The sequence below is a fragment of the Mesoplodon densirostris genome, chromosome 10, assembly GCF_025265405.1.
Source record: "Mesoplodon densirostris isolate mMesDen1 chromosome 10, mMesDen1 primary haplotype, whole genome shotgun sequence".
Taxonomy (NCBI): domain Eukaryota; kingdom Metazoa; phylum Chordata; class Mammalia; order Artiodactyla; family Ziphiidae; genus Mesoplodon; species Mesoplodon densirostris.
In genome coordinates, this window is record NC_082670.1 from 77,957,152 (window position 1) to 77,978,578 (window position 21,427).

Consider the following 21,427-nt stretch of genomic DNA (forward strand, 5'->3'; position numbering starts at 1 on the left):
AAGTCAAGCTGATTTTAAATGTTTAGAATGTGGCTTCTCGCCTCCTTCTTGTGATCACAGAAGCCCTGTCTCCTAAAGCAATGATTCTCACCGTTGAGAGCATCACAGGAACTTGTTAAAATGTCAGTTCCTGGGCCCCATCTCACTCCCATTCTGGGCCCATTGGCCTTGAATCTGCATTTTAACGAGCTCCCAAGGCAATCCCGATACTGGAAGCCCCTGGACTTCACTATGAGAAATCATGTTGGGAAGGAAATGGTGCCTCAGTCGGAACTTAGTTGCTGGTCTCATTCACCCAGCTGTATCCCCGAGTTAATAACTAGCACAATGCCCCAGGCACTGCAGGGGCTCTGGGTCCATTGGATGGATGGGGGAGGGGAGAGAAGGGAGGGTTGCTCAAGAAAGATGGACCCCGGCCAAAGGTTTCCCAAATTAACATAGCAAAACAGGCTGGAAGAAAGCATCACACTTCTTATAAAAATGTTTCTCTGAAAATGTGTCAACCAGGGCTGACTCATTTTTAACCAAGAATTCTGTAAAAGACACAAGAGCATGTGTAACATGGACAACACGGCCACAGGACAGGCAGACCAGATGCAGCCTTGAGAGCCACGAGCTGCAAGTGAATGAAAACACATCCAATTCAGAATTAAATAAACATGGCTGGGCCCGCAGCCAAGGAGAGTTCTTGGATTGGACTTTCATCAGGAACCTAAATTTTAATCAGCTGGAACGTCTTCTTTTCCAAGTACCACCCTATTCCTTCCTACCTTTAGAGATTAAGTATTTGCCTTAAATGGGAAACTTGCACTTCATTGTAAAGACGATGCCAGCATTCTGGCTTCCTGAATTCCTGAAGGAACAGACTTTGGTGCGGGAAGGGGGGGGGAGGGTGGAAATTGTGTTTCAGGGATAATAGACCAGGGAAGGTGTACCCCATCTAGGTAAGAAGGCAAGAAATGTTCCCTCCTCCTCCACTGCAGGAAAAGCCACTAAATAAAAACCTGTGGGAATAGATTCCTAATTTCTTGTTCCATAAATAGGCTTCTCAAACAACCAGCAAGGCAAGAGGAGCGGAAAAAACCTCAGTGCAAGTGACCAACATAAAGTTACCCATCACAAACAAAACCATTCCACTTCCAAGAAGCAAGCAGTTAAGACTCAGTGTAAATGAGGATGCTGGCCCCTCTGGAAGTTTTACAACTTGTTACTTCTTTGCGAAAACTGTATTTATTACTCAAAGAGCAACTTTACCTGGCAAGAGCCTTAAGAGACTTTTTTTTTTTTTTAAAAAGAAACTAGTCGAGGAAGTGAGCCCACAATTCATTTCTAAAACACTGCGCTGTGTTCAAGATGGTATCGGCCCCTTAATTGCCCCACTAATAATGGGGAGGTTGTGAAATCTGACCACTTAGACCAAGCTGGCTCCTCTGAGAGCAGCCCCGAAGGGAGGGTTACAGTTGCTGAGGGTTAGCTGGCTCCAGTCACCTTGCAAGTCCTGGGAAAATACACATTCCTGCAGGGGCAAGAGTTCCTGGAACAACCTCTCCCTGGAGAGCCAGGGGGTCAATCGCTCAGCTCCTCTCCAGCACCCAGATCCTGCCCCTCCTGAGGGCTCACTTCTCTATCCTGCTGTGCCTCCAGCTTCTCAGGTTCTGTGTGACGTAGACCCACAGGAAGCCCTCTCTTGCTTGCATCACACATGTACCAACCCTTATTCTTATATGTTAACATAGCCCCACCTAGACTGTAAGCAACCTCAGTCAGCACTGAGACTAAGTACTATGGGCTGAACACCCACTAACTGGTAGGGGACTCGGACATGAATCAAAATACCCAGGTAACTGTACACCAGTACTTACTGGGCAGCCCTCTGACAGAGCAACTTCCGTAAAAACTTACCTAGGGAGGTAGGGGCAGAGGAGACTTCCTGCAGGAAGTGATGCTGGAGCTGAGAGGGGAGGCTGAGATGTAAAGAGAAGGAACACAGGCGGGAGCAGCATGTACAAAAGCCCACTGCGGAGAAGACACTGGAGCTCGCTGCTCTGATCGTGGCCCTTCCCCCACCCCCCTTCTTAAAATCGATCACTTCATACAGGATTTAGCAGGAAGGCTGCAGCGTCTAACTGGGTTCAGCCAAGATTTACAGGGCTCCAGGCTCTGAGCTCACCAACGTGAGGTTAAGCGTCTGGCTAAAGAAACTAGTCTGAAGACACAGATGTGAACAAATACTGACGATGTAGTCTGGTGAGAACCAAAGGCAAGGACCTGCAGGAGAAGGCGAAGCAAGGGGAATGGCATTCAGAGGGCTTCCTTGAGGAGGCATCACCTGAGCTGAGTCTTAAGCCAAGCAGGGGATTCTCAGGGGAGGAAAAGCTATCTATCCCAGGAGCAGGGAAAAAGCCTGCCTCGGCAGCATGAAGGGCACAGGAGTTAGGGAGCAGGGTGGGAGGGCCGGGGCTGAAGCTGGAAAGGTGAGTATGTAAGGGAGGTGGACAAGCTGGGTCAGGGAAAGCTGGTGGCTCCATCAGATGCATCAAAAGGCCAGTCCAGGAGGGAAGGAGCCACGTATCAGGTTGGGAAGAGCCTAGAATCCAGGAGATGGCCCTGAGGCTTCCATGCTCATTCAAAAAGTAGGTGAAGATGACCCCAAGGAAAGGACTGTGAGGCCAAGGTAGGAGCTGTTGAGAAGGTCACCCCCAGCATGAATGTGAAGCCACTGGGATGAGGGCCACCATTAATCCTGTGGGTGTGCAGGTTTAGGGGCGAACACATTCCCACAGAGAGCACAAAACCACCAGCTTGGCTCCTCTGGGACCCGGCTATATCCACAGCATTAAAACTTCACAAGGTCTGTGCACTGACACGTGAAGCCACCTGGGCAATTGCAGAAAAACAGCAAATTGGGCTGATCCACCTAGGCCGTCTTATGAAAATTCAGAATAAAATATCTGTGATGCGTTATTCAAAAGCCAACACACCAGTTTAGATCCAGAAAATTTAGGATTGGTAAGTCAACATGGGAAAGCCTTAAGGAAAACTTTTTTTTTTTTTTTTTTTTTTTTTTTTTTTTTTCCGGTATGCGGGCCTCTCACTGTTGTGGCCTCCCCCGTCGCGGAGCACAGGCTCCGGACGCGCAGGCTCCGGATGCGCAGGCTCAGCGGCCATGGCTCACGGGCCCAGCCGCTCCGCGGCATATGGGATCCTCCCAGACCGGGGCACGAACCCGTATCCCCTGCATCGGCAGGCGGACTCTCAACCACTTGCGCCACCAGGGAGGCCCAAGGAAAACTTTTTGATCTAAAAACTGAGGAAAACTTGGTATCTATTGAAAAAAAAAAAACCAAAAATAGTGGTATTTTTACTAAAATGGGACAGAGTAAGAAAATGTGATGTTTTACTCAAATTGGAAGGTTACATTCACTATGGGGTTGGTGAGAGGGTGGGTTATAGCTGTCTATAGCACAGCTATTGGGTTTGAAGACATTTCAGCTACTTGGTTCATACCTCGTTTTCTGCACTGTGTTTCTCTGAATGCGGGGCAAGTGAGCTGGAGGCACCAGCCTGTGCCCCTAAAGGGGTGTCAGGTTCTAGGCCTCGACGGCTTGAGGTCATTCAGAGCACCCCACAAGAGGTGGGTGGACGTTGTTCTAGGAGAACTACCCCATACCCATCCCTCAGAGCAGTAGTGCTAGGGAAACTAGGAAATCCCATTTACTCCTGTTTTCCAGGTGAAGAAATTGAGGCTCATGGCTGCCCAGGAGAAGAGCCAAGGTCATGTTCCATGGCTGCCTGAGTGCAAAGCCGGTGTCCCCTCCACAAGGCTGAAGGCCGTGAGTGCCCTGACACCAGGCTGGCCCTGGCTTGGGTGGGAGGGGTGCTGGGCAAATGGACGCAGTCTCCGGGTCCTCCGGCCGCCCTCAGCCCAGGAGCCCTGATAGAATCTCGGGACGGCAGCGTCCCCGCGCACACCCCCTCCCCATGTCCCACCGCCCAGATGGCATCGAAGAAGCGCTGGGTTAGGGGCAGAGGGCTCCAAGCACAGCACAAAGTCGGTGCATCCCTCCAGTCTCGTCTCGGGCACCTGCCTGAGGGGACAAGCTCATTCCTCCCTTTGGCCACAAAAAATATCCTCAACTCAAGCTGGATGGCGGTGGAGGTGGGGGGGTCATCCGTGAGACCGTTCGAAGGGCTGGATACGGGAGCAAAATTTACCAGCAAGTCAGGAGTCTGAGGTGAGGGTGAAAGTGGGGCAAGACGGCCCGGCCCAGAAGGAACAAAGCGGCCCCGAAAGGCGGGGGGCGCGCCCCTCCCCAGCACTCAGGGTCCCCTGCTTGGCAATCCCGGGCTTTTGCAGAGCTGTGGACCGGAGGTCCGAAAGAAGACCCCCACTCCCGCTCCAAAGCGCCCCCCACGCGAACAGCTCGGAGGATCCCAGCCCGGGGCCCTGTGCCCTGAGGGGGAGGAGGTCCCGGGCCTGGAACAAAGGGTGGGGCGCCCTACTCCTGCCCCACGCCGGGAGTCCCTCTCATCCGCCCTCCTGGAGCCGGACCCCGGCCGGTGGCCGCGCCTCATTAGCAACACAAAGCCGGGGTCGGGCGGCCTCTTTCAACCCAGCCGAGGCAGGCAGACGAGCGCCCCGGGAGGGAGGCAGGAGGGCGGGAGCAGCGGGATCCCAGCCCCACCGCGCACTCTGCGGAGAGCAGGCAAGTCGACACGGGCGCCACTGCCCGCGAGCACCTGTGCCCCCGCGCTTTGGGGGACGGCAAGAAACTCGCTGTCCTCTCCTTACCCTCCAGCCACAGGTGTCGGCGCCCCGCGTTCTGCTGGAGCCGCCTGCGGCCACTGCCAGCTGGGAGCCGTTGAGGCAGGCGTTGACTGTGAAGAAGACAGAGCAGAGCTGCAGCCACGGGGCCATGGCCGTGCGCTCACCCAGCCCGGCCCTACTCTGCTCCCCGGCCGCCTGCCGCTGGCCAGCCCGGAGTAGGCGGTGGCGCTGGCGGCCGCGGCAGAGCTGGCGGAACCACGGAGCATGCGCTGCGGGCCCTCGCCCCGCCCCTTCTCTCCGGGGCCCACGCCGAGCCTCGACCCTCAGGTTTTGGCCCCGCCCCCTAAGTCTGGCCCTTCCTCTTGGCCCCGCCCCGACCTCTAAGCCACGCCCGCACAGCCCATCTCCGAGTGACTTTTTTTTTTTTTTTTTTTTTTTTTTTTTTTTTTTTTTGCTGTACGCGGGCCTCTCACTGCTGTGGCCCCTCCCGTCGCGGAGCACAGGCTCCGGACACACAGGCTCCGCGGCCATGGCTCGCGGGCCCAGCCGCTCCGCGGCATGTGGGATCCTCCGGGATCGGGGCACGAACCCGTGTCCCCTGCATCGGCAGGCGGACTCTCAACCACTGCGCCACCAGGGAGGCCCCCGAGTGACTTTGAGAAGCAGACAGCTGCAGTTTTTTCTCCTCACCTGAGGTCTTTTTAATCCAAGGATTTTTCCACGTAATGCCTGCTCCCTGCAAAACTCGGGAAAACAAACAAAAAAATGATAATAATAGTTAAAATAATAATTTACAAGTGCCTACTATTTGCCAGTCCTCTTCTTGAATCCTCTAAAACACACCTGAAAGCGTCAGTAGTATTGTTATCCCAGTTTTCAGCGCAGAAAAGCTAGGGTAATGTGGTGGTTACAGAAATCCTGGCTGGGACCTCAGACAAATGACTTCTCTCCCCATTATTGTTCCCTCCCCCTGTAAACTGGAATAACAGAGTAAGTGTCTTAGTCTGGGGAGGATTCTATTGGTTAACACATAACAAGCATTCAACAAGTGCTACAATCTACTGTTAACTGACTTGCATAAAGTCACACAGCTGGCACCTGCCAGATCTGAGATTCAAATCCAGATTGGCAAAAACAATACTCTTAACCACTACACTTGTCCAATTTACTCTTGTGAAGTGGGCCGTACCTCTGTTTGGAAAAGGAAGCTGAGGGTGGGAGAAGTGAAGTAGCCAAGATCATCCAACGTCGCCACAAGCCCCTTCCCCCTTTGACTTGTCTCTGTGCTCTTGAATCCCACCTCCTCACCCTTCTCCATTGCCTTATCCCTCATCTATGCCACCACCTCCTCCTCCACAACAGCTTCCAAAGGGCTTTTCTTGCTTGCACTTTTGCCCCAAATACAATGCATTTCTCCACCTTGGATCCAGAGTGATCTCCAAAAAGGTGTCAGACCACTGCCTTCTCCTGATTAAAAATCTTCTGCAGTGGCTTTTATTCAATGACCTTTAGAATAAAATCTGCACTGACCTCCTCCTCTCCCATGTTATCTCTTCCTACTCTGCCTTCACTACTTGGCTCCAGCTACACTGATCTCCCCGCTCAACCTCAACTTGGTTTTCTGGTCTCAGTCAATCTTGAAGGCTCTCACCTTTGCCAGTCCAACAAGGCAGCCTCCTCTACATGACTCTCTCCTTCCAGGGCCTAGAATCCCCTCCCTCTCCTGTCTGCCTGGCCTACATGTGGTGATAGACAGCTCAGCTGCTACTAACACTGAGTTCCTGTATTTTCCATTGTGGCTCTGCACACCCTACCCATACCTTGTACTTAAACTCTCTGCAGAGGCAGAAGTGGCCCAAGCTTAGCAAGCTACCCTTGTGGAGACAGTAATGCTAGCAGAAGTCCTGGTGATTGGCTTCGGAACCAGGGAGCAGAGCCAGCTTCCCTTGAACTATAGAAGCTGGAAGTGGGAGACAGTGGTTGCCCAAACCCGTCCTCCCTTTCTCGCTGCCAGAGAAAGGGAGGACGGGTTCCCCAAACAACAACTGGTGGTCCAGTGGGTAAGACTCCGCACTCCCAATGCAGGAGGCCCGGGGTTCGATCCCTGGTCTGGGAACTAGATCCCGCCCACATGCCGCAACTAAGAGCCCGCATGCCGCAACTAAAAGATCCCGTACGCCACAACAAAGATCCCACGTGCCACAACTAAGACCCGGCACAGCCAAAATAATAAATAAATACATAAATAAATACATATTTTTTTAAATCCACCAGAAGACCCAGGTGCTCAGATTTCCTGTTCATGTGCACCACTGGACAGGAAATGTTTTATTTTTTCATCTCATCACCAGGATATTCAGGAATTCAGCTAAACCCACCATCACCGCTTTTGTCATCCAGAAGAACCAGGATCCACAGAAGGCTGCCTCCAGAGTAACCTTCTCTGAATAGACCTCACGCGGTACGTCGCTCCTGTGGGGAAGCTGTAGACTCGATACTCTGCTGCCTTCCAGACCTCTGCCCATCCTCCCTGACTCCCCTCTGGGTCATTCCCAACCCCCACAGCCGGGAGCTGGGGATGTCAGGGGTTTGGCCACGAATGTCAGGAGTGCCAGGGGCTGAAATGAAGCCAGGACCACATGGGTGTTGGTGAAGCACCCGGGAAACCAGGAGACTACCTGTTCCTTAGGCTCTTTAATCTCTATGACATTCCAGCCTAGACATGTGCCATAATTTATTAACCAATCCCCTGCTGAGAGACTTCTATTATAATCAGGGATTCAAAAATATCCTCACACATTTATCTTGATACACTTATTCAGCTGTTTTCTTAAGATACATTCCTAGAATCAGAACTGCTGGATTATGCACATTTAAAACTGGCAAATTGCTCAACATCTCATTGCAGTCTTAATGGGCTTCTCTGGTTGCTAATGAGGTGGACCATGCTCTCAGGTATTTAGAGGCCATGTGCATTTCTTCCTTTCTTCTGGAGTTGGACCCCAGAAAAAGGATCAGTATTTAGAGCTTATGATAGAGGGAGAGCCTTAAGGAGGGAGGAGAGCGTTTCTTCTTGAGTTTCACTCACATCACCAATCACCATATGATTGAGTGAGTGGGGAAGGTAGAGCAAAGGCTCCTACATCCTTTCCAGTCTCCACACCCACTGACTTTTGAGTTCCCTCCTGCCCAGAGCTCGCTGCCCAGTCTGCCAACTGACAGCCCCTGAAAACTTGCTACAGAATTTAGAGAGCGCTCCAACTTTTCTAAAGGAGTACAGAGGACACAAGAAAGAAAATGTCTAAGTGCCTACTCTAAAACATGGTTAGAATGACATCCCTCAAGACCAAGGACTGAGAGGCCCTTCTGTTTGCCTTCTAGGGAGGCCACAAGCATGCATGTGTGTGGGGGGGGTTGGGGTGGGAGAACCACATACATCAAAGGGAAAAATTTGGTCAGGAAATAGAGGCAATAAATTGGCATTTGGCAACATCCTCCCCATTCTGGTCTTCTTCGTTAATTCTTTTCCTCTCATCCCCTCCTTTTATTGTGACCCTTCAGAATATTTGTGAGGCTGCAGCAAGTGAACCTCTGTACTAGAAACTGAGACAAACTGAGGAGGCCAGGCTCCCACAAGGCCTCCATGGTCTATCCTTCCTCTAGGCCACAGCATAGACCAGCTTTGTAGGTGCCCAGAGGATGAAGCCCTCCTCAAATACAACACGTGGTCTCACCCACTGCGGCTGGGGCTGTCTGTGGCCCGGTCACAATTTAAGCCACCCCTCATCATCCCTATCTGGTTCACCTCTCTGCCACCACTGCCCTGCACTCTGCCTGACACACATCAGTGGGCAAGAAACTGTTGCTGCCTCCATCCCTGGTTGGAATGAAGCTGGGGATTAAACAGATTAAATCACCTTAAGCCGTTGATGAAATGCAAATATATTTCCCCAATTTACCTAGAACCTAAGCAGATAAGAAAAATATCCTTAACACGAGGATTGGATTTTGTTAGGAGTCAAATTATCCCCTGAAACATAAGAAAAGATAAAGTGATCATGGAAATATCTTGTATCCTGAATCATTTTCAGCTGAGAAGAACTAAAAACAATTTTAATGAACGGTGGTTAGAAGCCGTGGGCCAAAATTCTAATTGATTTTTGGTATTGCAATGTACACGTATCATTATGCACTATCAAGACATTAAAGGTAAAGTGTGTCCTCCACCCCATCTCCCAGCAGGCTGAGCGTGAAAGTTTCTCTGGGCTTTGGGGAGAGCAGTACGGGGAGAACTGATACCCTCCTGAGAGCCCCGCCGATGTCAGTTCGGCCCCGGGCAGTCTTGGCTCGAACCGGGTAGTTGTCATCATCTCCACTTCACAGATGGGGAAGCCAAGACTCAGCCAGGAGTTCCCAGACTCCTGATCCCCCAAACTCTGCCTGGGGCGCGGGCCCGCATCCTTCCGGAGCCGGCCTTGGCGCCGCCCAGACTGCCCAGAGGCCCAGGGCGGGGGCGGGCGGAACACCCGGGGCGGCCGACCCAACCCCGCGTCCCGAAACCCCTGTACACGCACCGCAAAGTGCCGGGACCATTACGCGGAGTTCACGCGTCCACTGCCACTTCCCGTTTCTTTTGAAGCGCGGGGGGGCCAGTCTCCACTGGAGCCGCCAGAGGGCGCGCGTGGTCCAGGTTGGAGACGCCCAAACAATCCCGGACTGCGCCGCCGCGAGGACACAACACTTTAGGGCATAGCCCAGATGCAGGAGCAAATGCTCGCTGTTACCCAGAGCTGGTGCTAAGTTTGCGTGGAAGTAGAGTTCAGGGGGCGGTAAGAAAACAAGGTTAATATGGGCTTTCAGTAACAGTGTAGCTTGGGGCAATTCAGTTAACCTCTCTGGATGTCACTTTTCTTAATGGCCACACAGGAATGACATGGATGCAGACCTCAGTGGGTTTTTGTAAATCTGAAGTAAGCAAGTGGCTATGAGTTGTAAACCAGGACTTGATGGAGGCAGGCCCAGGGGCAGCTGGAATCCAGACAGTAGCCAGGAGAGATGGCCTCCTCTTGTCTCCTTCCGGAGCTCACACCCTGGTTTGGATATGCACTAGACTGGAAGGCTATGGACCATAACCTGTTTACCATTCATTCATTCAACAAGTGCTCATAGAGTCCCTGCACCATATCAGGCATTACACCAGAAGCTGGGGACCAGTGTGAACAACACAAACACTGTCCCCAACAAGACACTGTCCCAGTTGTCATAGAACATACAAGCAAACATTTCATGGGGGACACTGACATTACTCAAATAACCACATGACCAGGGGATAATTAAAAGTAGATGGGTTGTGTCTAAAGAAGTGATGCCTGGACTTTCCTGGTGGTCCAGTGGTTAAGAATCCGTGCTTCTACTGCAGGGGGCATGGGTTCAATCCCTGGTGGGGGAAGTTCCGCATGCCACGCAGTGCAGCCAAAAAAAAAAAAAAAAAAAGACCGAAAGATAAATAAATAAATAAAGAAGTGAGGCCTGAGCTGAGGTTCCAAGTATAAGAGTTACCTGGGCAAAGGTGAGGGGAGCAGAGAGAGGAACAGTATTCTGAGTAGAGGGAACAGCATAGGCAAAGGCCCTGGGGCAGCAGGGAAGGTGGCAGCTTCAAGGAACAAAAGAGGCCAGTATGGTTGGAGAGCAGAGAGGTGTGGAAAAATGACCGGCAGTGGTAGGCAGATGGAACTTTATGCCCTATTTTGAACCTAAGAGTACCCAGCAGCTTCTGAAGGGTTTAAGCGCAATGGCAGGGCTGTATTTTGAAAAGGTCCTGGTACCCCAAGTGCTGAGCACAGGGTACTACCTGGCATGTAGTCAGCATTTGACACATACTTGTTGAATGAATGAATAACCAGTATCATTGCTGAAATTCTGGGATTTAATGTCTTGAATGCAAAAATAATTTAAAAGCCTGGAAAAACATCCAGACCTACTAAAGCTCCAAATCATACAAATAAAATAAAATTCATAAAATTTTCTTGTTGTCTTTTAAGGTTATTTCTACTGTAAACTCTTTTATTATTTTTAATAAGATAATTTTGTAGAACAATTTTAGATTTACAGAAAAATTGAGAAGATAGTACAGAGAGTTCCAGTATATCCTGCCCCTAGTTTCCTTTATTATTAACAAATTACATTAGTATGGTACATTTATAACTATTAATGAACCAATATTGATGTTATCATAAATGAAAGTCCATACCTTATTCAGATTTCCTTAGTTTTTACCTCATGCCTCTCTTCTCTTACAGCATCCCATCCAGGATACCACATAACATTTAGTTGCCATGTCTCTGGGTCCTCTTGACTGTGAGAGTTTCTCACATTTCCTTGTATCTGATGATCTTGACAATTCTGAAGACCATTGGTTAGGTATTCAATATTTTGTAGAATGCCCCTCTACTGGGATTTGTCTGATGTTTTTCTCATGATTACAATGAATATTATTAATTTTTACCTTAATCGAAATTATACGTGTACAAAGTTTTAAAAGGCTTATTAGTACTAACATACATATAATGGAAAAGCAGTCCTCTGAACTGTCCCTTATCACTCTCACTCCCCAGAGCAACAATTTTAGCTGTTTTCTGGCATTTGCTGCCATATTTCTAAGTCCTATGCTGATCTTGCCTTTCTTGAATGACCAGTTTGGACACTGGCTCCTAATTTCCCGCTCTTTATAATACGTGCGAATTGTGCTCTCTTTAAATTCCCTTCCTCTAGGGGCTTCCCTGGTGGCGCAGTGGTTGAGAGTCTGCCTGCCGATGCAGGGGACATGGGTTCGTGCCCCGGTCCGGGAAGATCCCCACATGCCGCGGAGTGGCTGGGCCCCATGAGCCATGGCCGCTGAGCCTGCGTGTCCGGAGCCTGTGCTCCACAATGGGAGAGGCCACAACAGTGAGAGGCCTGCATAGTGAGAGGCCCGCGTATGGCAAAAAAAAAAAAAAAAAAAAAAAAAATTCCCTTCCTCTAGCCCCCCACTGAGGTTTGTGCTGGATGTCTTCCCTCAGCCCTTCCAGACCCACTCTGACCTGTATGGACCACATCAATGGGCTCTCTTACTCTCGGGCTTCTGGGTGGGTTGGGACACTGCAGGGCACAGGCAGGCAGCTGGAGGCGGGAGGGAGAGTGAGCAGAGATGCCCATGCCCTCAGTTACCTCTATTAGGTTGCTGCATCCTCAGCTCCACTCTCAGCACCCCCTCCATTTAGTTCTCTCCCGTTTCTGACAACGGCTCCTCCACTTTTGCCTTCTCAGGTGTGGTGGGAGGGAATAATGGCTTTCGCTTGTAGTTTCTTTTCACTGCTCAAGCAATCTCTGAAATTCTCCTCAAATTACCCCATTTAAAAGCTGTTTCTTGTTGGGATCCTGACTGATATATTACAATTTTAGTTAAGTCAATATTCAGTGTTTATATTATTATTACCATATGAAACACTATTCACCTTTAAGGCAAATAGTGTTTGACGATGGAATTTCCTTTCTTGATACAACTATTTTGGGGTTGTGTGTGTGTGTGTGTGTGTGTGTGTGTGTGTGTGTACTTAGTATATACCTTTTTAAAAAGACTTTTGCTTTGTGTTATGCCCTCCTTGTTAAATCTTCCCATACAGCTTTCCACAAGGGCAGGGGCATGAGCTTTTCTCCCAGTTCCATTTTATTCCAGCAGCATCCTCCCGTGGAGTCCCCATGTTCCTGCCCCAGTCAGGCTTGGGTGTTCTCTAGGTCTGCTGCCCAGCTGTCATTCCCTTCCTTCTCTCTTGTGCTGGAATCCTAGCTTATGTTTCTTTCTGGGTTTTCTCACTCATTTTGGTGGCATATATCTTTCATTAGCTTCTTGAGAAAAGGTGTGGAGGTAAATTTTGTGAGACCTCACATGTCTAGAAAACATCTTCATTAAACATCATGGTTGATTAATAATTTGATTGGGTATTGAATTTTGTGTTGAAAGTAATTTTCCACTGGACTGTTGAAGGCATTGCTCCTCTGTCTTTCAGATCCTGAGGTTGAGGTTTAGAAATCTGATCGCATTTTTTATTCCTGGTCCTTTGAGAGTCAGTCAGTCTCTCTGTCTCTGTCCCTCTCTCTCTCTTAGCTTTTAAGCTGCTCTCTTTATCCCTGTTGTCATGAAGATTCACAGGGATGAGTCTCTTCATTCATTGTGCCCCTTGACTTCTGGGAAATTCTTCTGAGTATTTTATTTTATTTTAAATTTTTATTTATTTATTTTTTTGGCTGAGCCACACAGCTTGCAGTATCTTAGTTCCCCGACCAGGGATTGAACCTGGGCCATGGCAGTGAAAGCACTCAGTCCTAACCACTGGGCCACCAGGGAATTCCCTTCTGAGTGTTTCTTTGATATCTTCCTCCTTTCCTTTCCCTCCGCTTACTCTCTTTTTGGAAATCCTAAGTTGGTTGATAGGTATGCTAAGTTTATCCTCCAATTTTCTTTTCGTTTCTTTTCTTTTTTAATTTGGCTGGGCAGTGCGGCTTTCGGGATCTTAGTCCCCCAACCAGGGATCGAACCTGGGCCCCCAGCAGTGAAAGTGCCGAGTCCTAACCACTGGACTGCCAGGGAATTCCCTATCCTCCAATTTTCTTATTATCAACTATTTCCCATCTCCTAGTCACTTTATTCCATGCTTTTGAACATTTCTTCAACTAGATCTTCAAACTCTAATGAATTTTTATTTCAATTATTATATTTTTTAATATCCTATAGCAGCTCTTTCTTATTTAGTGATTGTCCCGTTTTCAGAATATCCTGTTCTTGCTTAAAGAAAGTAATTTCTTCTTTTGTCTCGCTGAGGAATGGTTTTTTTGAAGTTTTCTTCAGTTTCCTCCAAATGCCTTTTTAAAGTTTGTTTGAACTTTTCAAATACAATCAGCTTTTCCTGGCTCCTCTAAAATCATTCTTAAGGAAATGGACATGCTATGTCGGCAGGTTAGGATTTAAACTGGGCCATCAGCATCCAAAAACAAAGATCCCAGACAGGTCACAGACGTCAAGAGAAAAGAGGCCCCATTGAGACACTCAAATGAAACATGGTCAATACACAACTTGGAGCAACCATGCCAACTCTTAGTCATTTTTTGGGGGGGGTGTCTCACAGGTACGTTTGTTCATGCACTAGGGCAGTGGGACTGCTGCAAGTCAACACGATGTCCCACATTCCCTCAACACAGCCAGACCAATGTCTTCTGCAAGGAAAGCTAGTTAATGATTACCATGAGCAGGTGCAGGACTGGAAGCTTTCAAGGTTTTGCTTCTTCTATTAGCACTCCTGAATTTATAAATGATGAAGCTCATCAATCCTATTCCTACCCAAATCTTCTGGTAAACTTGGGTACAGTAGGGCTTCATGGGGATCCACACATTTTCAATAAGGCTTTGAAGCATCCTGGTGCAGGACCAAGCTCAGGCAGCCCCAACCCACTCCGACGACTCTGAAAGGTCACTGAGCACGCAGGCACTCTTACCCATTTTATTTCTCCAATTATAGTACCTAGAATTTTTAGCTCTCCATTCACTTTCTTCCACCAGATTTGTTGGGGTCTTTTGTTTGTTTTCTCCAGTACCATCCTGAACCTAAATGATATGGCTTGTGACATATATGAATGCATAATCACAGTAACTGGCATTTACATAATCAACTGTTTATTTAGCAAGCATTTATTGAGTGCGTGCTGTATGCCAGGCACTGTGTAAGGCACTGGGGAAAAAAACGTGCTCAAGGCCTTGAGGTCCCTGCTCCCCAGGAACTTACTGTCCAGGGCAGTGGCTCAAGCTTAGCAGAGCCCACGAAGCCTGGGGGCAGCCACTGCAGTTCCTTATCAGATTAATGATCTGAGGTTCAGGGAGGCTCCCTGGTTGTCCCAGTGACATGCAGCTATTTGGAGACAATGCTGCATCATGAACCTAAATCTTCCTCTCTCACATTTTGTTTCAAAGCCTGGGGGTATAAAGAGAAGCTGGAGAAAATAAAATGCAAAAGAAGGGTTCAGAAGAGACAGGAAGCTGTGCTAGAGTTCTTCAGAGAAACAGAACCAAGAGGATACACACACACACATACACGTATATATATGGGGAGAGAGAGAGAGAGAGAGGAAGAGAGGGAGAGGGAGAGAGATTGATTGATATACTGCAGGAATTGGCTCACAAGGTTATGGAGGCTGGGAAGTCCCACATCCTGCTCTTCGCAAGCTGGAAAACCAGGAAAGCTGGTGATGTTATTGAGTCCAAGTCTGAAGGCCAGAGAATCGAGGCTGTGTAAGTCCCAATCTGAATCTGAAAGCCTGGGAACAAGGAGAGCCCTTGCCTGAGCACAGGAGCTGTGACCTCAGCTCAGGCAGAGAGAGAATTCACCCTTCCTTACCTTCCTGTTCTATCTGGACCCTGAACAGGTTGGCTGACGCCCATAAGCCCTAAGGAAGGCTATCTGCGGGTCTCAATTCACAAGTTCCAATGCTGATCTCTTCTGGAAACACCCTCACTGACACAACCAGCAATCTGGGCCTCCCTTAGTCCAGTCAAGTTGACGCATGAAATAAGCCCTACCCGCTGCTGCCCCTCGCGGCTCCCCCACCCCATTTACATTTTAGCAGGGACTAGCTCAGGGCAAGTAGCCAGGAACTGGGGCTTCAAGGCACCTGGGGAAACAGGAGAGAAGAGGAGGAAGAGACACACTGTGAACCTTTTTACAGTTGTTGGGAGCATCTTCTCTACTCCTCTGGAGTTAATCTCAGTGGAGGAATATCCTCACGGCTGAATAACTTGCACACCTAGAAGCAGTGGCGGCCACCCTGTGTGTCAGAGTCTTATCGGGAGTGTCCTCCGTGGCATGGGAGGCCCAACCAGTGCCCCCTCGGTTGTGAAAAAACACAGAGCCCTAATTCTGGTCTCTCTCCCAACCTAAGGCCCTGGAGCAGGAAATTCTACAGCAAAAGTTCACTAGAGTTGGAGCAAGGAAGTGACAGATTGCAAAAACAGCAACAGAGCAAGGCTTTGAGCCAAGTTCATGAGCAAGAGAAGTCAGCTTCACACAGGCAACAAAAACAAAAATGGACAGAGCTCCGGGAGGGCCCGCATGCGCCCTCCTGGCCAGGCCGCTTCCCCCTCCCATGTGAGCTGTCCTGAGGATGCAGGTGAGACAGCTGCTGGCACCCCTGCCCCGGCAGGTAGAATCTGCTGCAGGTTAGGATAGGCTGGCTTTGGGGGGAAGAGGAGTGTGGCATAGAATGGTTCACCATCCCTTCTCTGAAGAGGTCAGATGATGGTTTCCACAGGCCTTCTCTAGTGTATGTCTGTTTATGTATATATATGGAAACTTAAAATAATTTCCTTCTTTGTTGCTGGCTGCTGTTATGTAATGTCTCACGGTGTTTCCCTGGGACTCTCCAGGCGGTCTCATTTACTGCCTTAGTTGTGCTTCCCGCTTTGTTCATGACTTCTAAACTGCTTTCCATAAAATTGAGCCATATATACACTGGCTACTCTTGACATAATTTTTTTTTTTTTTTTTTTTTTTTCCGGTACGCGGGCCTCTCACTGTTGTGACCTCTCTCGTTGCGGAGCGCAGGGCTCAGCGGCCATGGCTCACGGGCCCAGCCGCTCCGCGGCATGTGGGATCCTCCCGGACCGGGGCACGAACCCGTGTCCCCTGCATCGGCAGGCAGACTCCCAACCACTGCGCCACCAGGGAAGCCCTCTTGACATAATTTGTGTCTTTAAAAATATGCGTATATTGTCGAAGGCCTATGTTGAGAATGGTGTGCAACGTCATAGACTGGATTCCTTTTTAAAACACTGGCAACATTTCAAGCACAATTAAAAAAATATATTTTATTATTTATTTGGCTGTGCTGGGTCTTAGTTGCAGCATGTGGGATCTTTAGTTGTGGCATGCAGGATCTAGTTCCCTGACTCGGGATGGAACTCAGGGTCCCTGCATTGGGAGTGCGGAGTCTTACCCACTGGACCACCAGGAAGGCCTTGTCCCTTCTCTTAAAAAATAAATTTTTAAATTTAAAAAATGTTTTAGACTTACATAAAAACTGAGAAGATAGTACAGAGTTCCCATAAACCTCACACCCAGTTTCCCCTTTTTTAACATCCTATATTAGTATGATACATTTGCCACCATGAATGAACCAATATCGGTACATTATTAACTAAAGCTCATACTTTATTCAGATTTCTTTTGTTTTTATCTAATGTCACTTTTCTGTTCAAGGATCCCATCTAAACATCACATTACCTTACATCTAGTTTCATGTCCTCCTTAGACTCCTCTTGGCTGTGATAGTTTCTCAGACCTTCACCTCATTTTAATTTTATATACAAGTTGCCTAAGTTAACTTTACAGTTTAGTCTTTTCTTTTTTGGGGGGGGGGCGGAAATGTAGAGTCAACCGCTGGACTGCCAGGAAATTCCCCAGTTTAGTCTTTAAGTAACAGAATATTCAGTGGGACTGTGACTGAATTTAAAGAGTAATTAACATAGCCAGCAATGGATACAATAACTGTTGGGACTGTGTGTCTTCAATTTGGGGAGAGCGTGAAGCCTTCTTCATTTCTTATTTCTTTTTCTTTTTTCTCCTTTTTTGGCTGTGTGGTGCAGCATGTGGGATCTTAGTTCCCCAACCAGGGATGGAACCCGTGTCCCCCCAGTGGAAGCACAGAATCTTAAACCACTGGACTGCCAGGGAAGTCCCGCTTCTTCATTTCTAAGATAAAAAGCTATATCTTGTTAGGTGGAATTATAGAGAGGTTTTGTTGTATGAGAGTTCAAATGTGTGTAAAAAGGAGCATATGAAAGGTGAGTAGACAAAGAGACAGACTCTGCCAGATATCAATTGACTGCCTCTCAAATCTAAAATTCATTCTTCATGACCTGATATGCAGGAATGGAGCTGGTTCAGTTATTTTCTTTTGTCAGCTGGCACCATGTTAAACTTTGCCAGTAGAGGGTGACAGAGAGATGCTGCAGGAGGAGAAGGAAGGCCTGGTCTGGTGTGTTCCTTCTGGCAGGCTCCACAGTGTGGGCTGCTTTTCCTATCACTCAGCTCCTGCAGCATAGATGGCTTTTCCAGATCCTGCTGTGTAGACAGTACCAGATTCCCCAATACCAGATTCTAGCAGCTGGGCTCCTGCAGTGCATAGCAGCCAGAAGCTCCATGGCCGAGCAGTCTCCCCTGGCACCCCTTTTGGATAGTTTCATAGCAGAATGCCTCCAGGGAGACACTTCCCCATGAACAGTTTTCCTGGCACCATAATGGATGGATTTCTGGAAAGTTCTGACCACACAGCACCCACCATTCAGTGAGCCATAGCTGTGCCCTCTCCATCAGGTCTGGATCTCGGCTCTGGGAGGGAGGCTTTTCCTTGGGTTGTCTTTCTCAGCCCTAGGCAGTGGCTGCTCCTGTTACAGGCTCTTCCTGTATTCTTTAGAGTTCTTTCTACTTTTTAGTAGCCAATTCCTCATTTCTCCAGGCTCTTGTTATAGTTAATAATACTTTACATTAAACTTTCCTTGTTCAAATTTCTGTGTGGTTTCTGTCTCCTAACTGGACCCAGACTAGTGTGCACATAAAATGGTTTCAGAATTGCTAACTCATTCCCTTGTGAGAGCCACAGAGAGAAACAAATTTAGTAACTAAGCTATGATCTTTCTGTATAGTCCTTTTCAAATTTAGTCTTATAGTAGCCAGTCAAAATACTGTTTTCCAGAGTTACTTATGTTAGGTCTTTTCTTCCCTACCTCCTCCTGTGTGGTTACATTATTTATTTGTAATACATTTAGATTCCTTGCTGCTGGTGTTCTGTTTGGGGTTCTCTTCTCATCCTGGTTGATTTGAATGATTTATTTATTCTGGGAGTATATGAACAATTACCCTGGTTCCATAAAAGTGTACAGGTATACTCTAAGAAGTGTTGTGGTTCCATCTACCTGCTCCCATTCCCTCCTTCTTTCCATCCCATTCCCATCCACCCACCTTCTATAAGTTTCCAGTCTTTTTAGATTCTGGTTTAACTTTCCTGGAATTATTTTGCAATTTGATAGATGGGGGCCTATAGATGAGTCTCAAGCCTTCCTAGAGGGCAAAGACTTAGTGTCATATTCCTCCTGTCCTTGCTTTGTTTGAAGGCTAAGGTGAGCCCATCCCAAAGCTCAATAAAAAGAAATATTTGCTGAAGCTGACCACTGAAAGTCATGTTGGAGGGCAAATTGGTCATTTCTATTAAAATGTATGAATTTCTAATTTCTACCACATTGCCATTCTACTTCCCAATATTTAACCTTGGGGGAAAAATCACATTTGTGCACAGGTAGATGTGTTTTGTTTCTATAACATTACTTTTAATGGTAGAAAAACAAACCAGAAACAACCGTAATATCTACCAATAGAGACTTGGCTAAAAACATACAATGGGGGCTTCCCTGATGTCGCAGTGGTTAAGAATCTGCCTGCCAATGCAGGGGACACGGGTTCAAGTCCTGGTCCGGGAATATCCCACATGCCACGGAGCAACTAAGCTCGTGTGCCACAACTACTGAGCCTGCGCTCTAGAGCCCGTGAGCCACAACTACTGAGCCCGCGTGCCACAACTACTGAAGCTTGCGCGCCTAGAGCCCGTGCTCCGCAACAAGAGAAGCCACCGCAATGAGAAGCCCACGTGCCACAACGAAGAGTAGCCCCCACTCGCTGCAACTAGAGAAAGACTGTGCACAGCAACGAAGACCCAAAGCAGCCAAAAATAAATAAATAAAATAAACTTAAAAAACAAAACAAAAAAAACATACACAGTATACAATGCAATGAGTTTGTTTTAACAAGGTAGGGCTATAAGGAACTTAGAAAAAGCTCTAAGACATATTGATGAGGGAGGGGAGGACCTAATTATAAAAAGATAAATATGTTAGAATACCATTTATAAAAACCAACAAATAAATAAAACAATACCACATATTTTATGTGGGTACGTATATATGTGTAAAAATCCATAAGAAAAAGGTTTGGAAGCATGTATATCAAACTGAAAAAGTGATTTCATTTGGCAGGGGCTGGGGTGGAGGAGACTGGAGATTTGGGGACAGGATTTCAAAAGAAACTTTGATCTGTATTGTGTTCACTTTTTCAATATTAATGTGTTCGTGTGTTATTTGTATAATTAAAAACAAACAAATAAACAAAACACTGACTACATTAAGTAAATCTCAAAACCCTTGAAAAGGGACAACAACCTATTGTGGAATCAGGTGACACAGTCAGTCAATATCTGCCCTCCTATAGAAAATTCTGAAAAATGACAAGGAGCCCCTACCTCTCTCTCTCCCATAAAATGTAAATCCTTTTCTAAAAGTTGCCTGCCACTAAGGCTTGCTGTCTGCTAATAAAAGCAAGTAATGTAAGTAATGCAATAACTTAGAACCTAGATGCACAGTGAACACCATATACCCACCACCTGTATTCTACAGTTAACATTTGACTAGTCCTGCTCTATCACATTAGATCACTGAAATGTAAAACCCCAGTTTACATCGCTGCATTGCTGCTTTGATTCTTTTCTTTGCTGAGCTGTAGGATGGATATTTGACCCGAGGAAAGCAACTAATAGCTAAGGACAGAGTCCAGGTATCCCAAGGCCTTTGCTTTCTATTTCAACCATTTGATGACTGAGGTGAGAAAGGAGACAACATTCCCACATCAACGTTGTTAAATAACTAAAGATAAAGAGTGTATAAAATACCTTCAAGTTTGTATTTATTTTCCTCTGGGGAAAAATAAAACAATAAAACTAAAGTCTTAGCCTCATTACATTAAAGAAAAAATGATTAAGATGATAATGAGCTAGAAAGTTGACTAAGCCACTAATCAAAGACAGAGACACAGATACAATTAGCGTTTGGGGCAAGTTGCTCTGAGGATTCTTGGCTAATCCTGAGACTTCCAGAGGCTTCGCATGGGGAGCCCCATCTCAGCCGGGACACAGAAAGGCACTTCCTGCCACTGTTCTCTGTTTTTTGTGTGTGTAGCTTGAGTTAAGACCATGCAAAATAAACAATGGAATTTTGCCCAGGCATCACATTCCCTTCTGGGAGGAAATTACTACACTGGTGTTTCAGCTCCTCTGTTTTGGAGTATATTTTCTGGTATTTTAATTTTTAAATCCCCTAGCCCTTCTCCTGCCTTTTAGGAAAATTACTTGTGTTTTCTAACTTTATAGACTCAAATCTGTACCTTTTGAAAGTCTCTCTTTGACTTAGGAAGTTTGTACAAATAGCAAAGAAATCTGGCCCAGTGAGATTCAACTTCCCCCATCGAATGCACATCATCTGTGCACCTGTAATTGTGATTTTTTTTATACAGAGAGAAAAGCACATTATAAAGCAGCATGCATGGTGTGATTCTACTTGTCCAAAGTGCATGTTATTCACGTGGAGAATGTCTGGAAGGAGAGGAGTATCACGGGGTGGTGGGATTACTGGCGATTAATTTCTTCTTTTTACTTTCCTGTATTGTTTACATTTTAAACATTGAGAATATATTACTTTCATAATAAAAAGGACATTTTCATTTTGAGACAACAAAAATGGGGGGTAAGCAATAA

General features: G+C 47.2%; 2 protein-coding genes across 2 annotated transcripts in view; both read right to left on the reverse strand.

Annotated features, from left to right (window-relative positions):
* IL17RD (interleukin 17 receptor D) overlaps nucleotides 1-4,961 on the reverse strand; it is a 66,473-nt gene extending 61,512 nt beyond the window's left edge. Inside the window, exon 1 of the mRNA XM_060110647.1 lies at nucleotides 4,793-4,961. Within this exon, the coding sequence (XP_059966630.1) occupies nucleotides 4,793-4,918 (126 nt within the window). The 5' untranslated portion in view covers nucleotides 4,919-4,961. The remainder of the gene's footprint in view (nucleotides 1-4,792) is intronic.
* A 9,072-nt stretch (nucleotides 4,962-14,033) lies between these two features.
* Nucleotides 14,034-14,216, reverse strand: LOC132497732 (ATP synthase subunit ATP5MJ, mitochondrial-like). Its single transcript, XM_060111166.1, has one exon. It carries the CDS (start codon nucleotides 14,214-14,216, stop codon nucleotides 14,034-14,036), a length of 183 nt encoding a protein of 60 aa, XP_059967149.1.
* Between the last annotated feature and the right edge of the window lie 7,211 nt (nucleotides 14,217-21,427).

Excerpts from the sequence above, each read along its gene's own strand:
- LOC132497732 (XM_060111166.1), bottom strand. The coding sequence starts at position 14,216 with ATGCTTCAAAGCCTTATTGAAAATGTGTGGATCCCCATGAAGCCCTAC.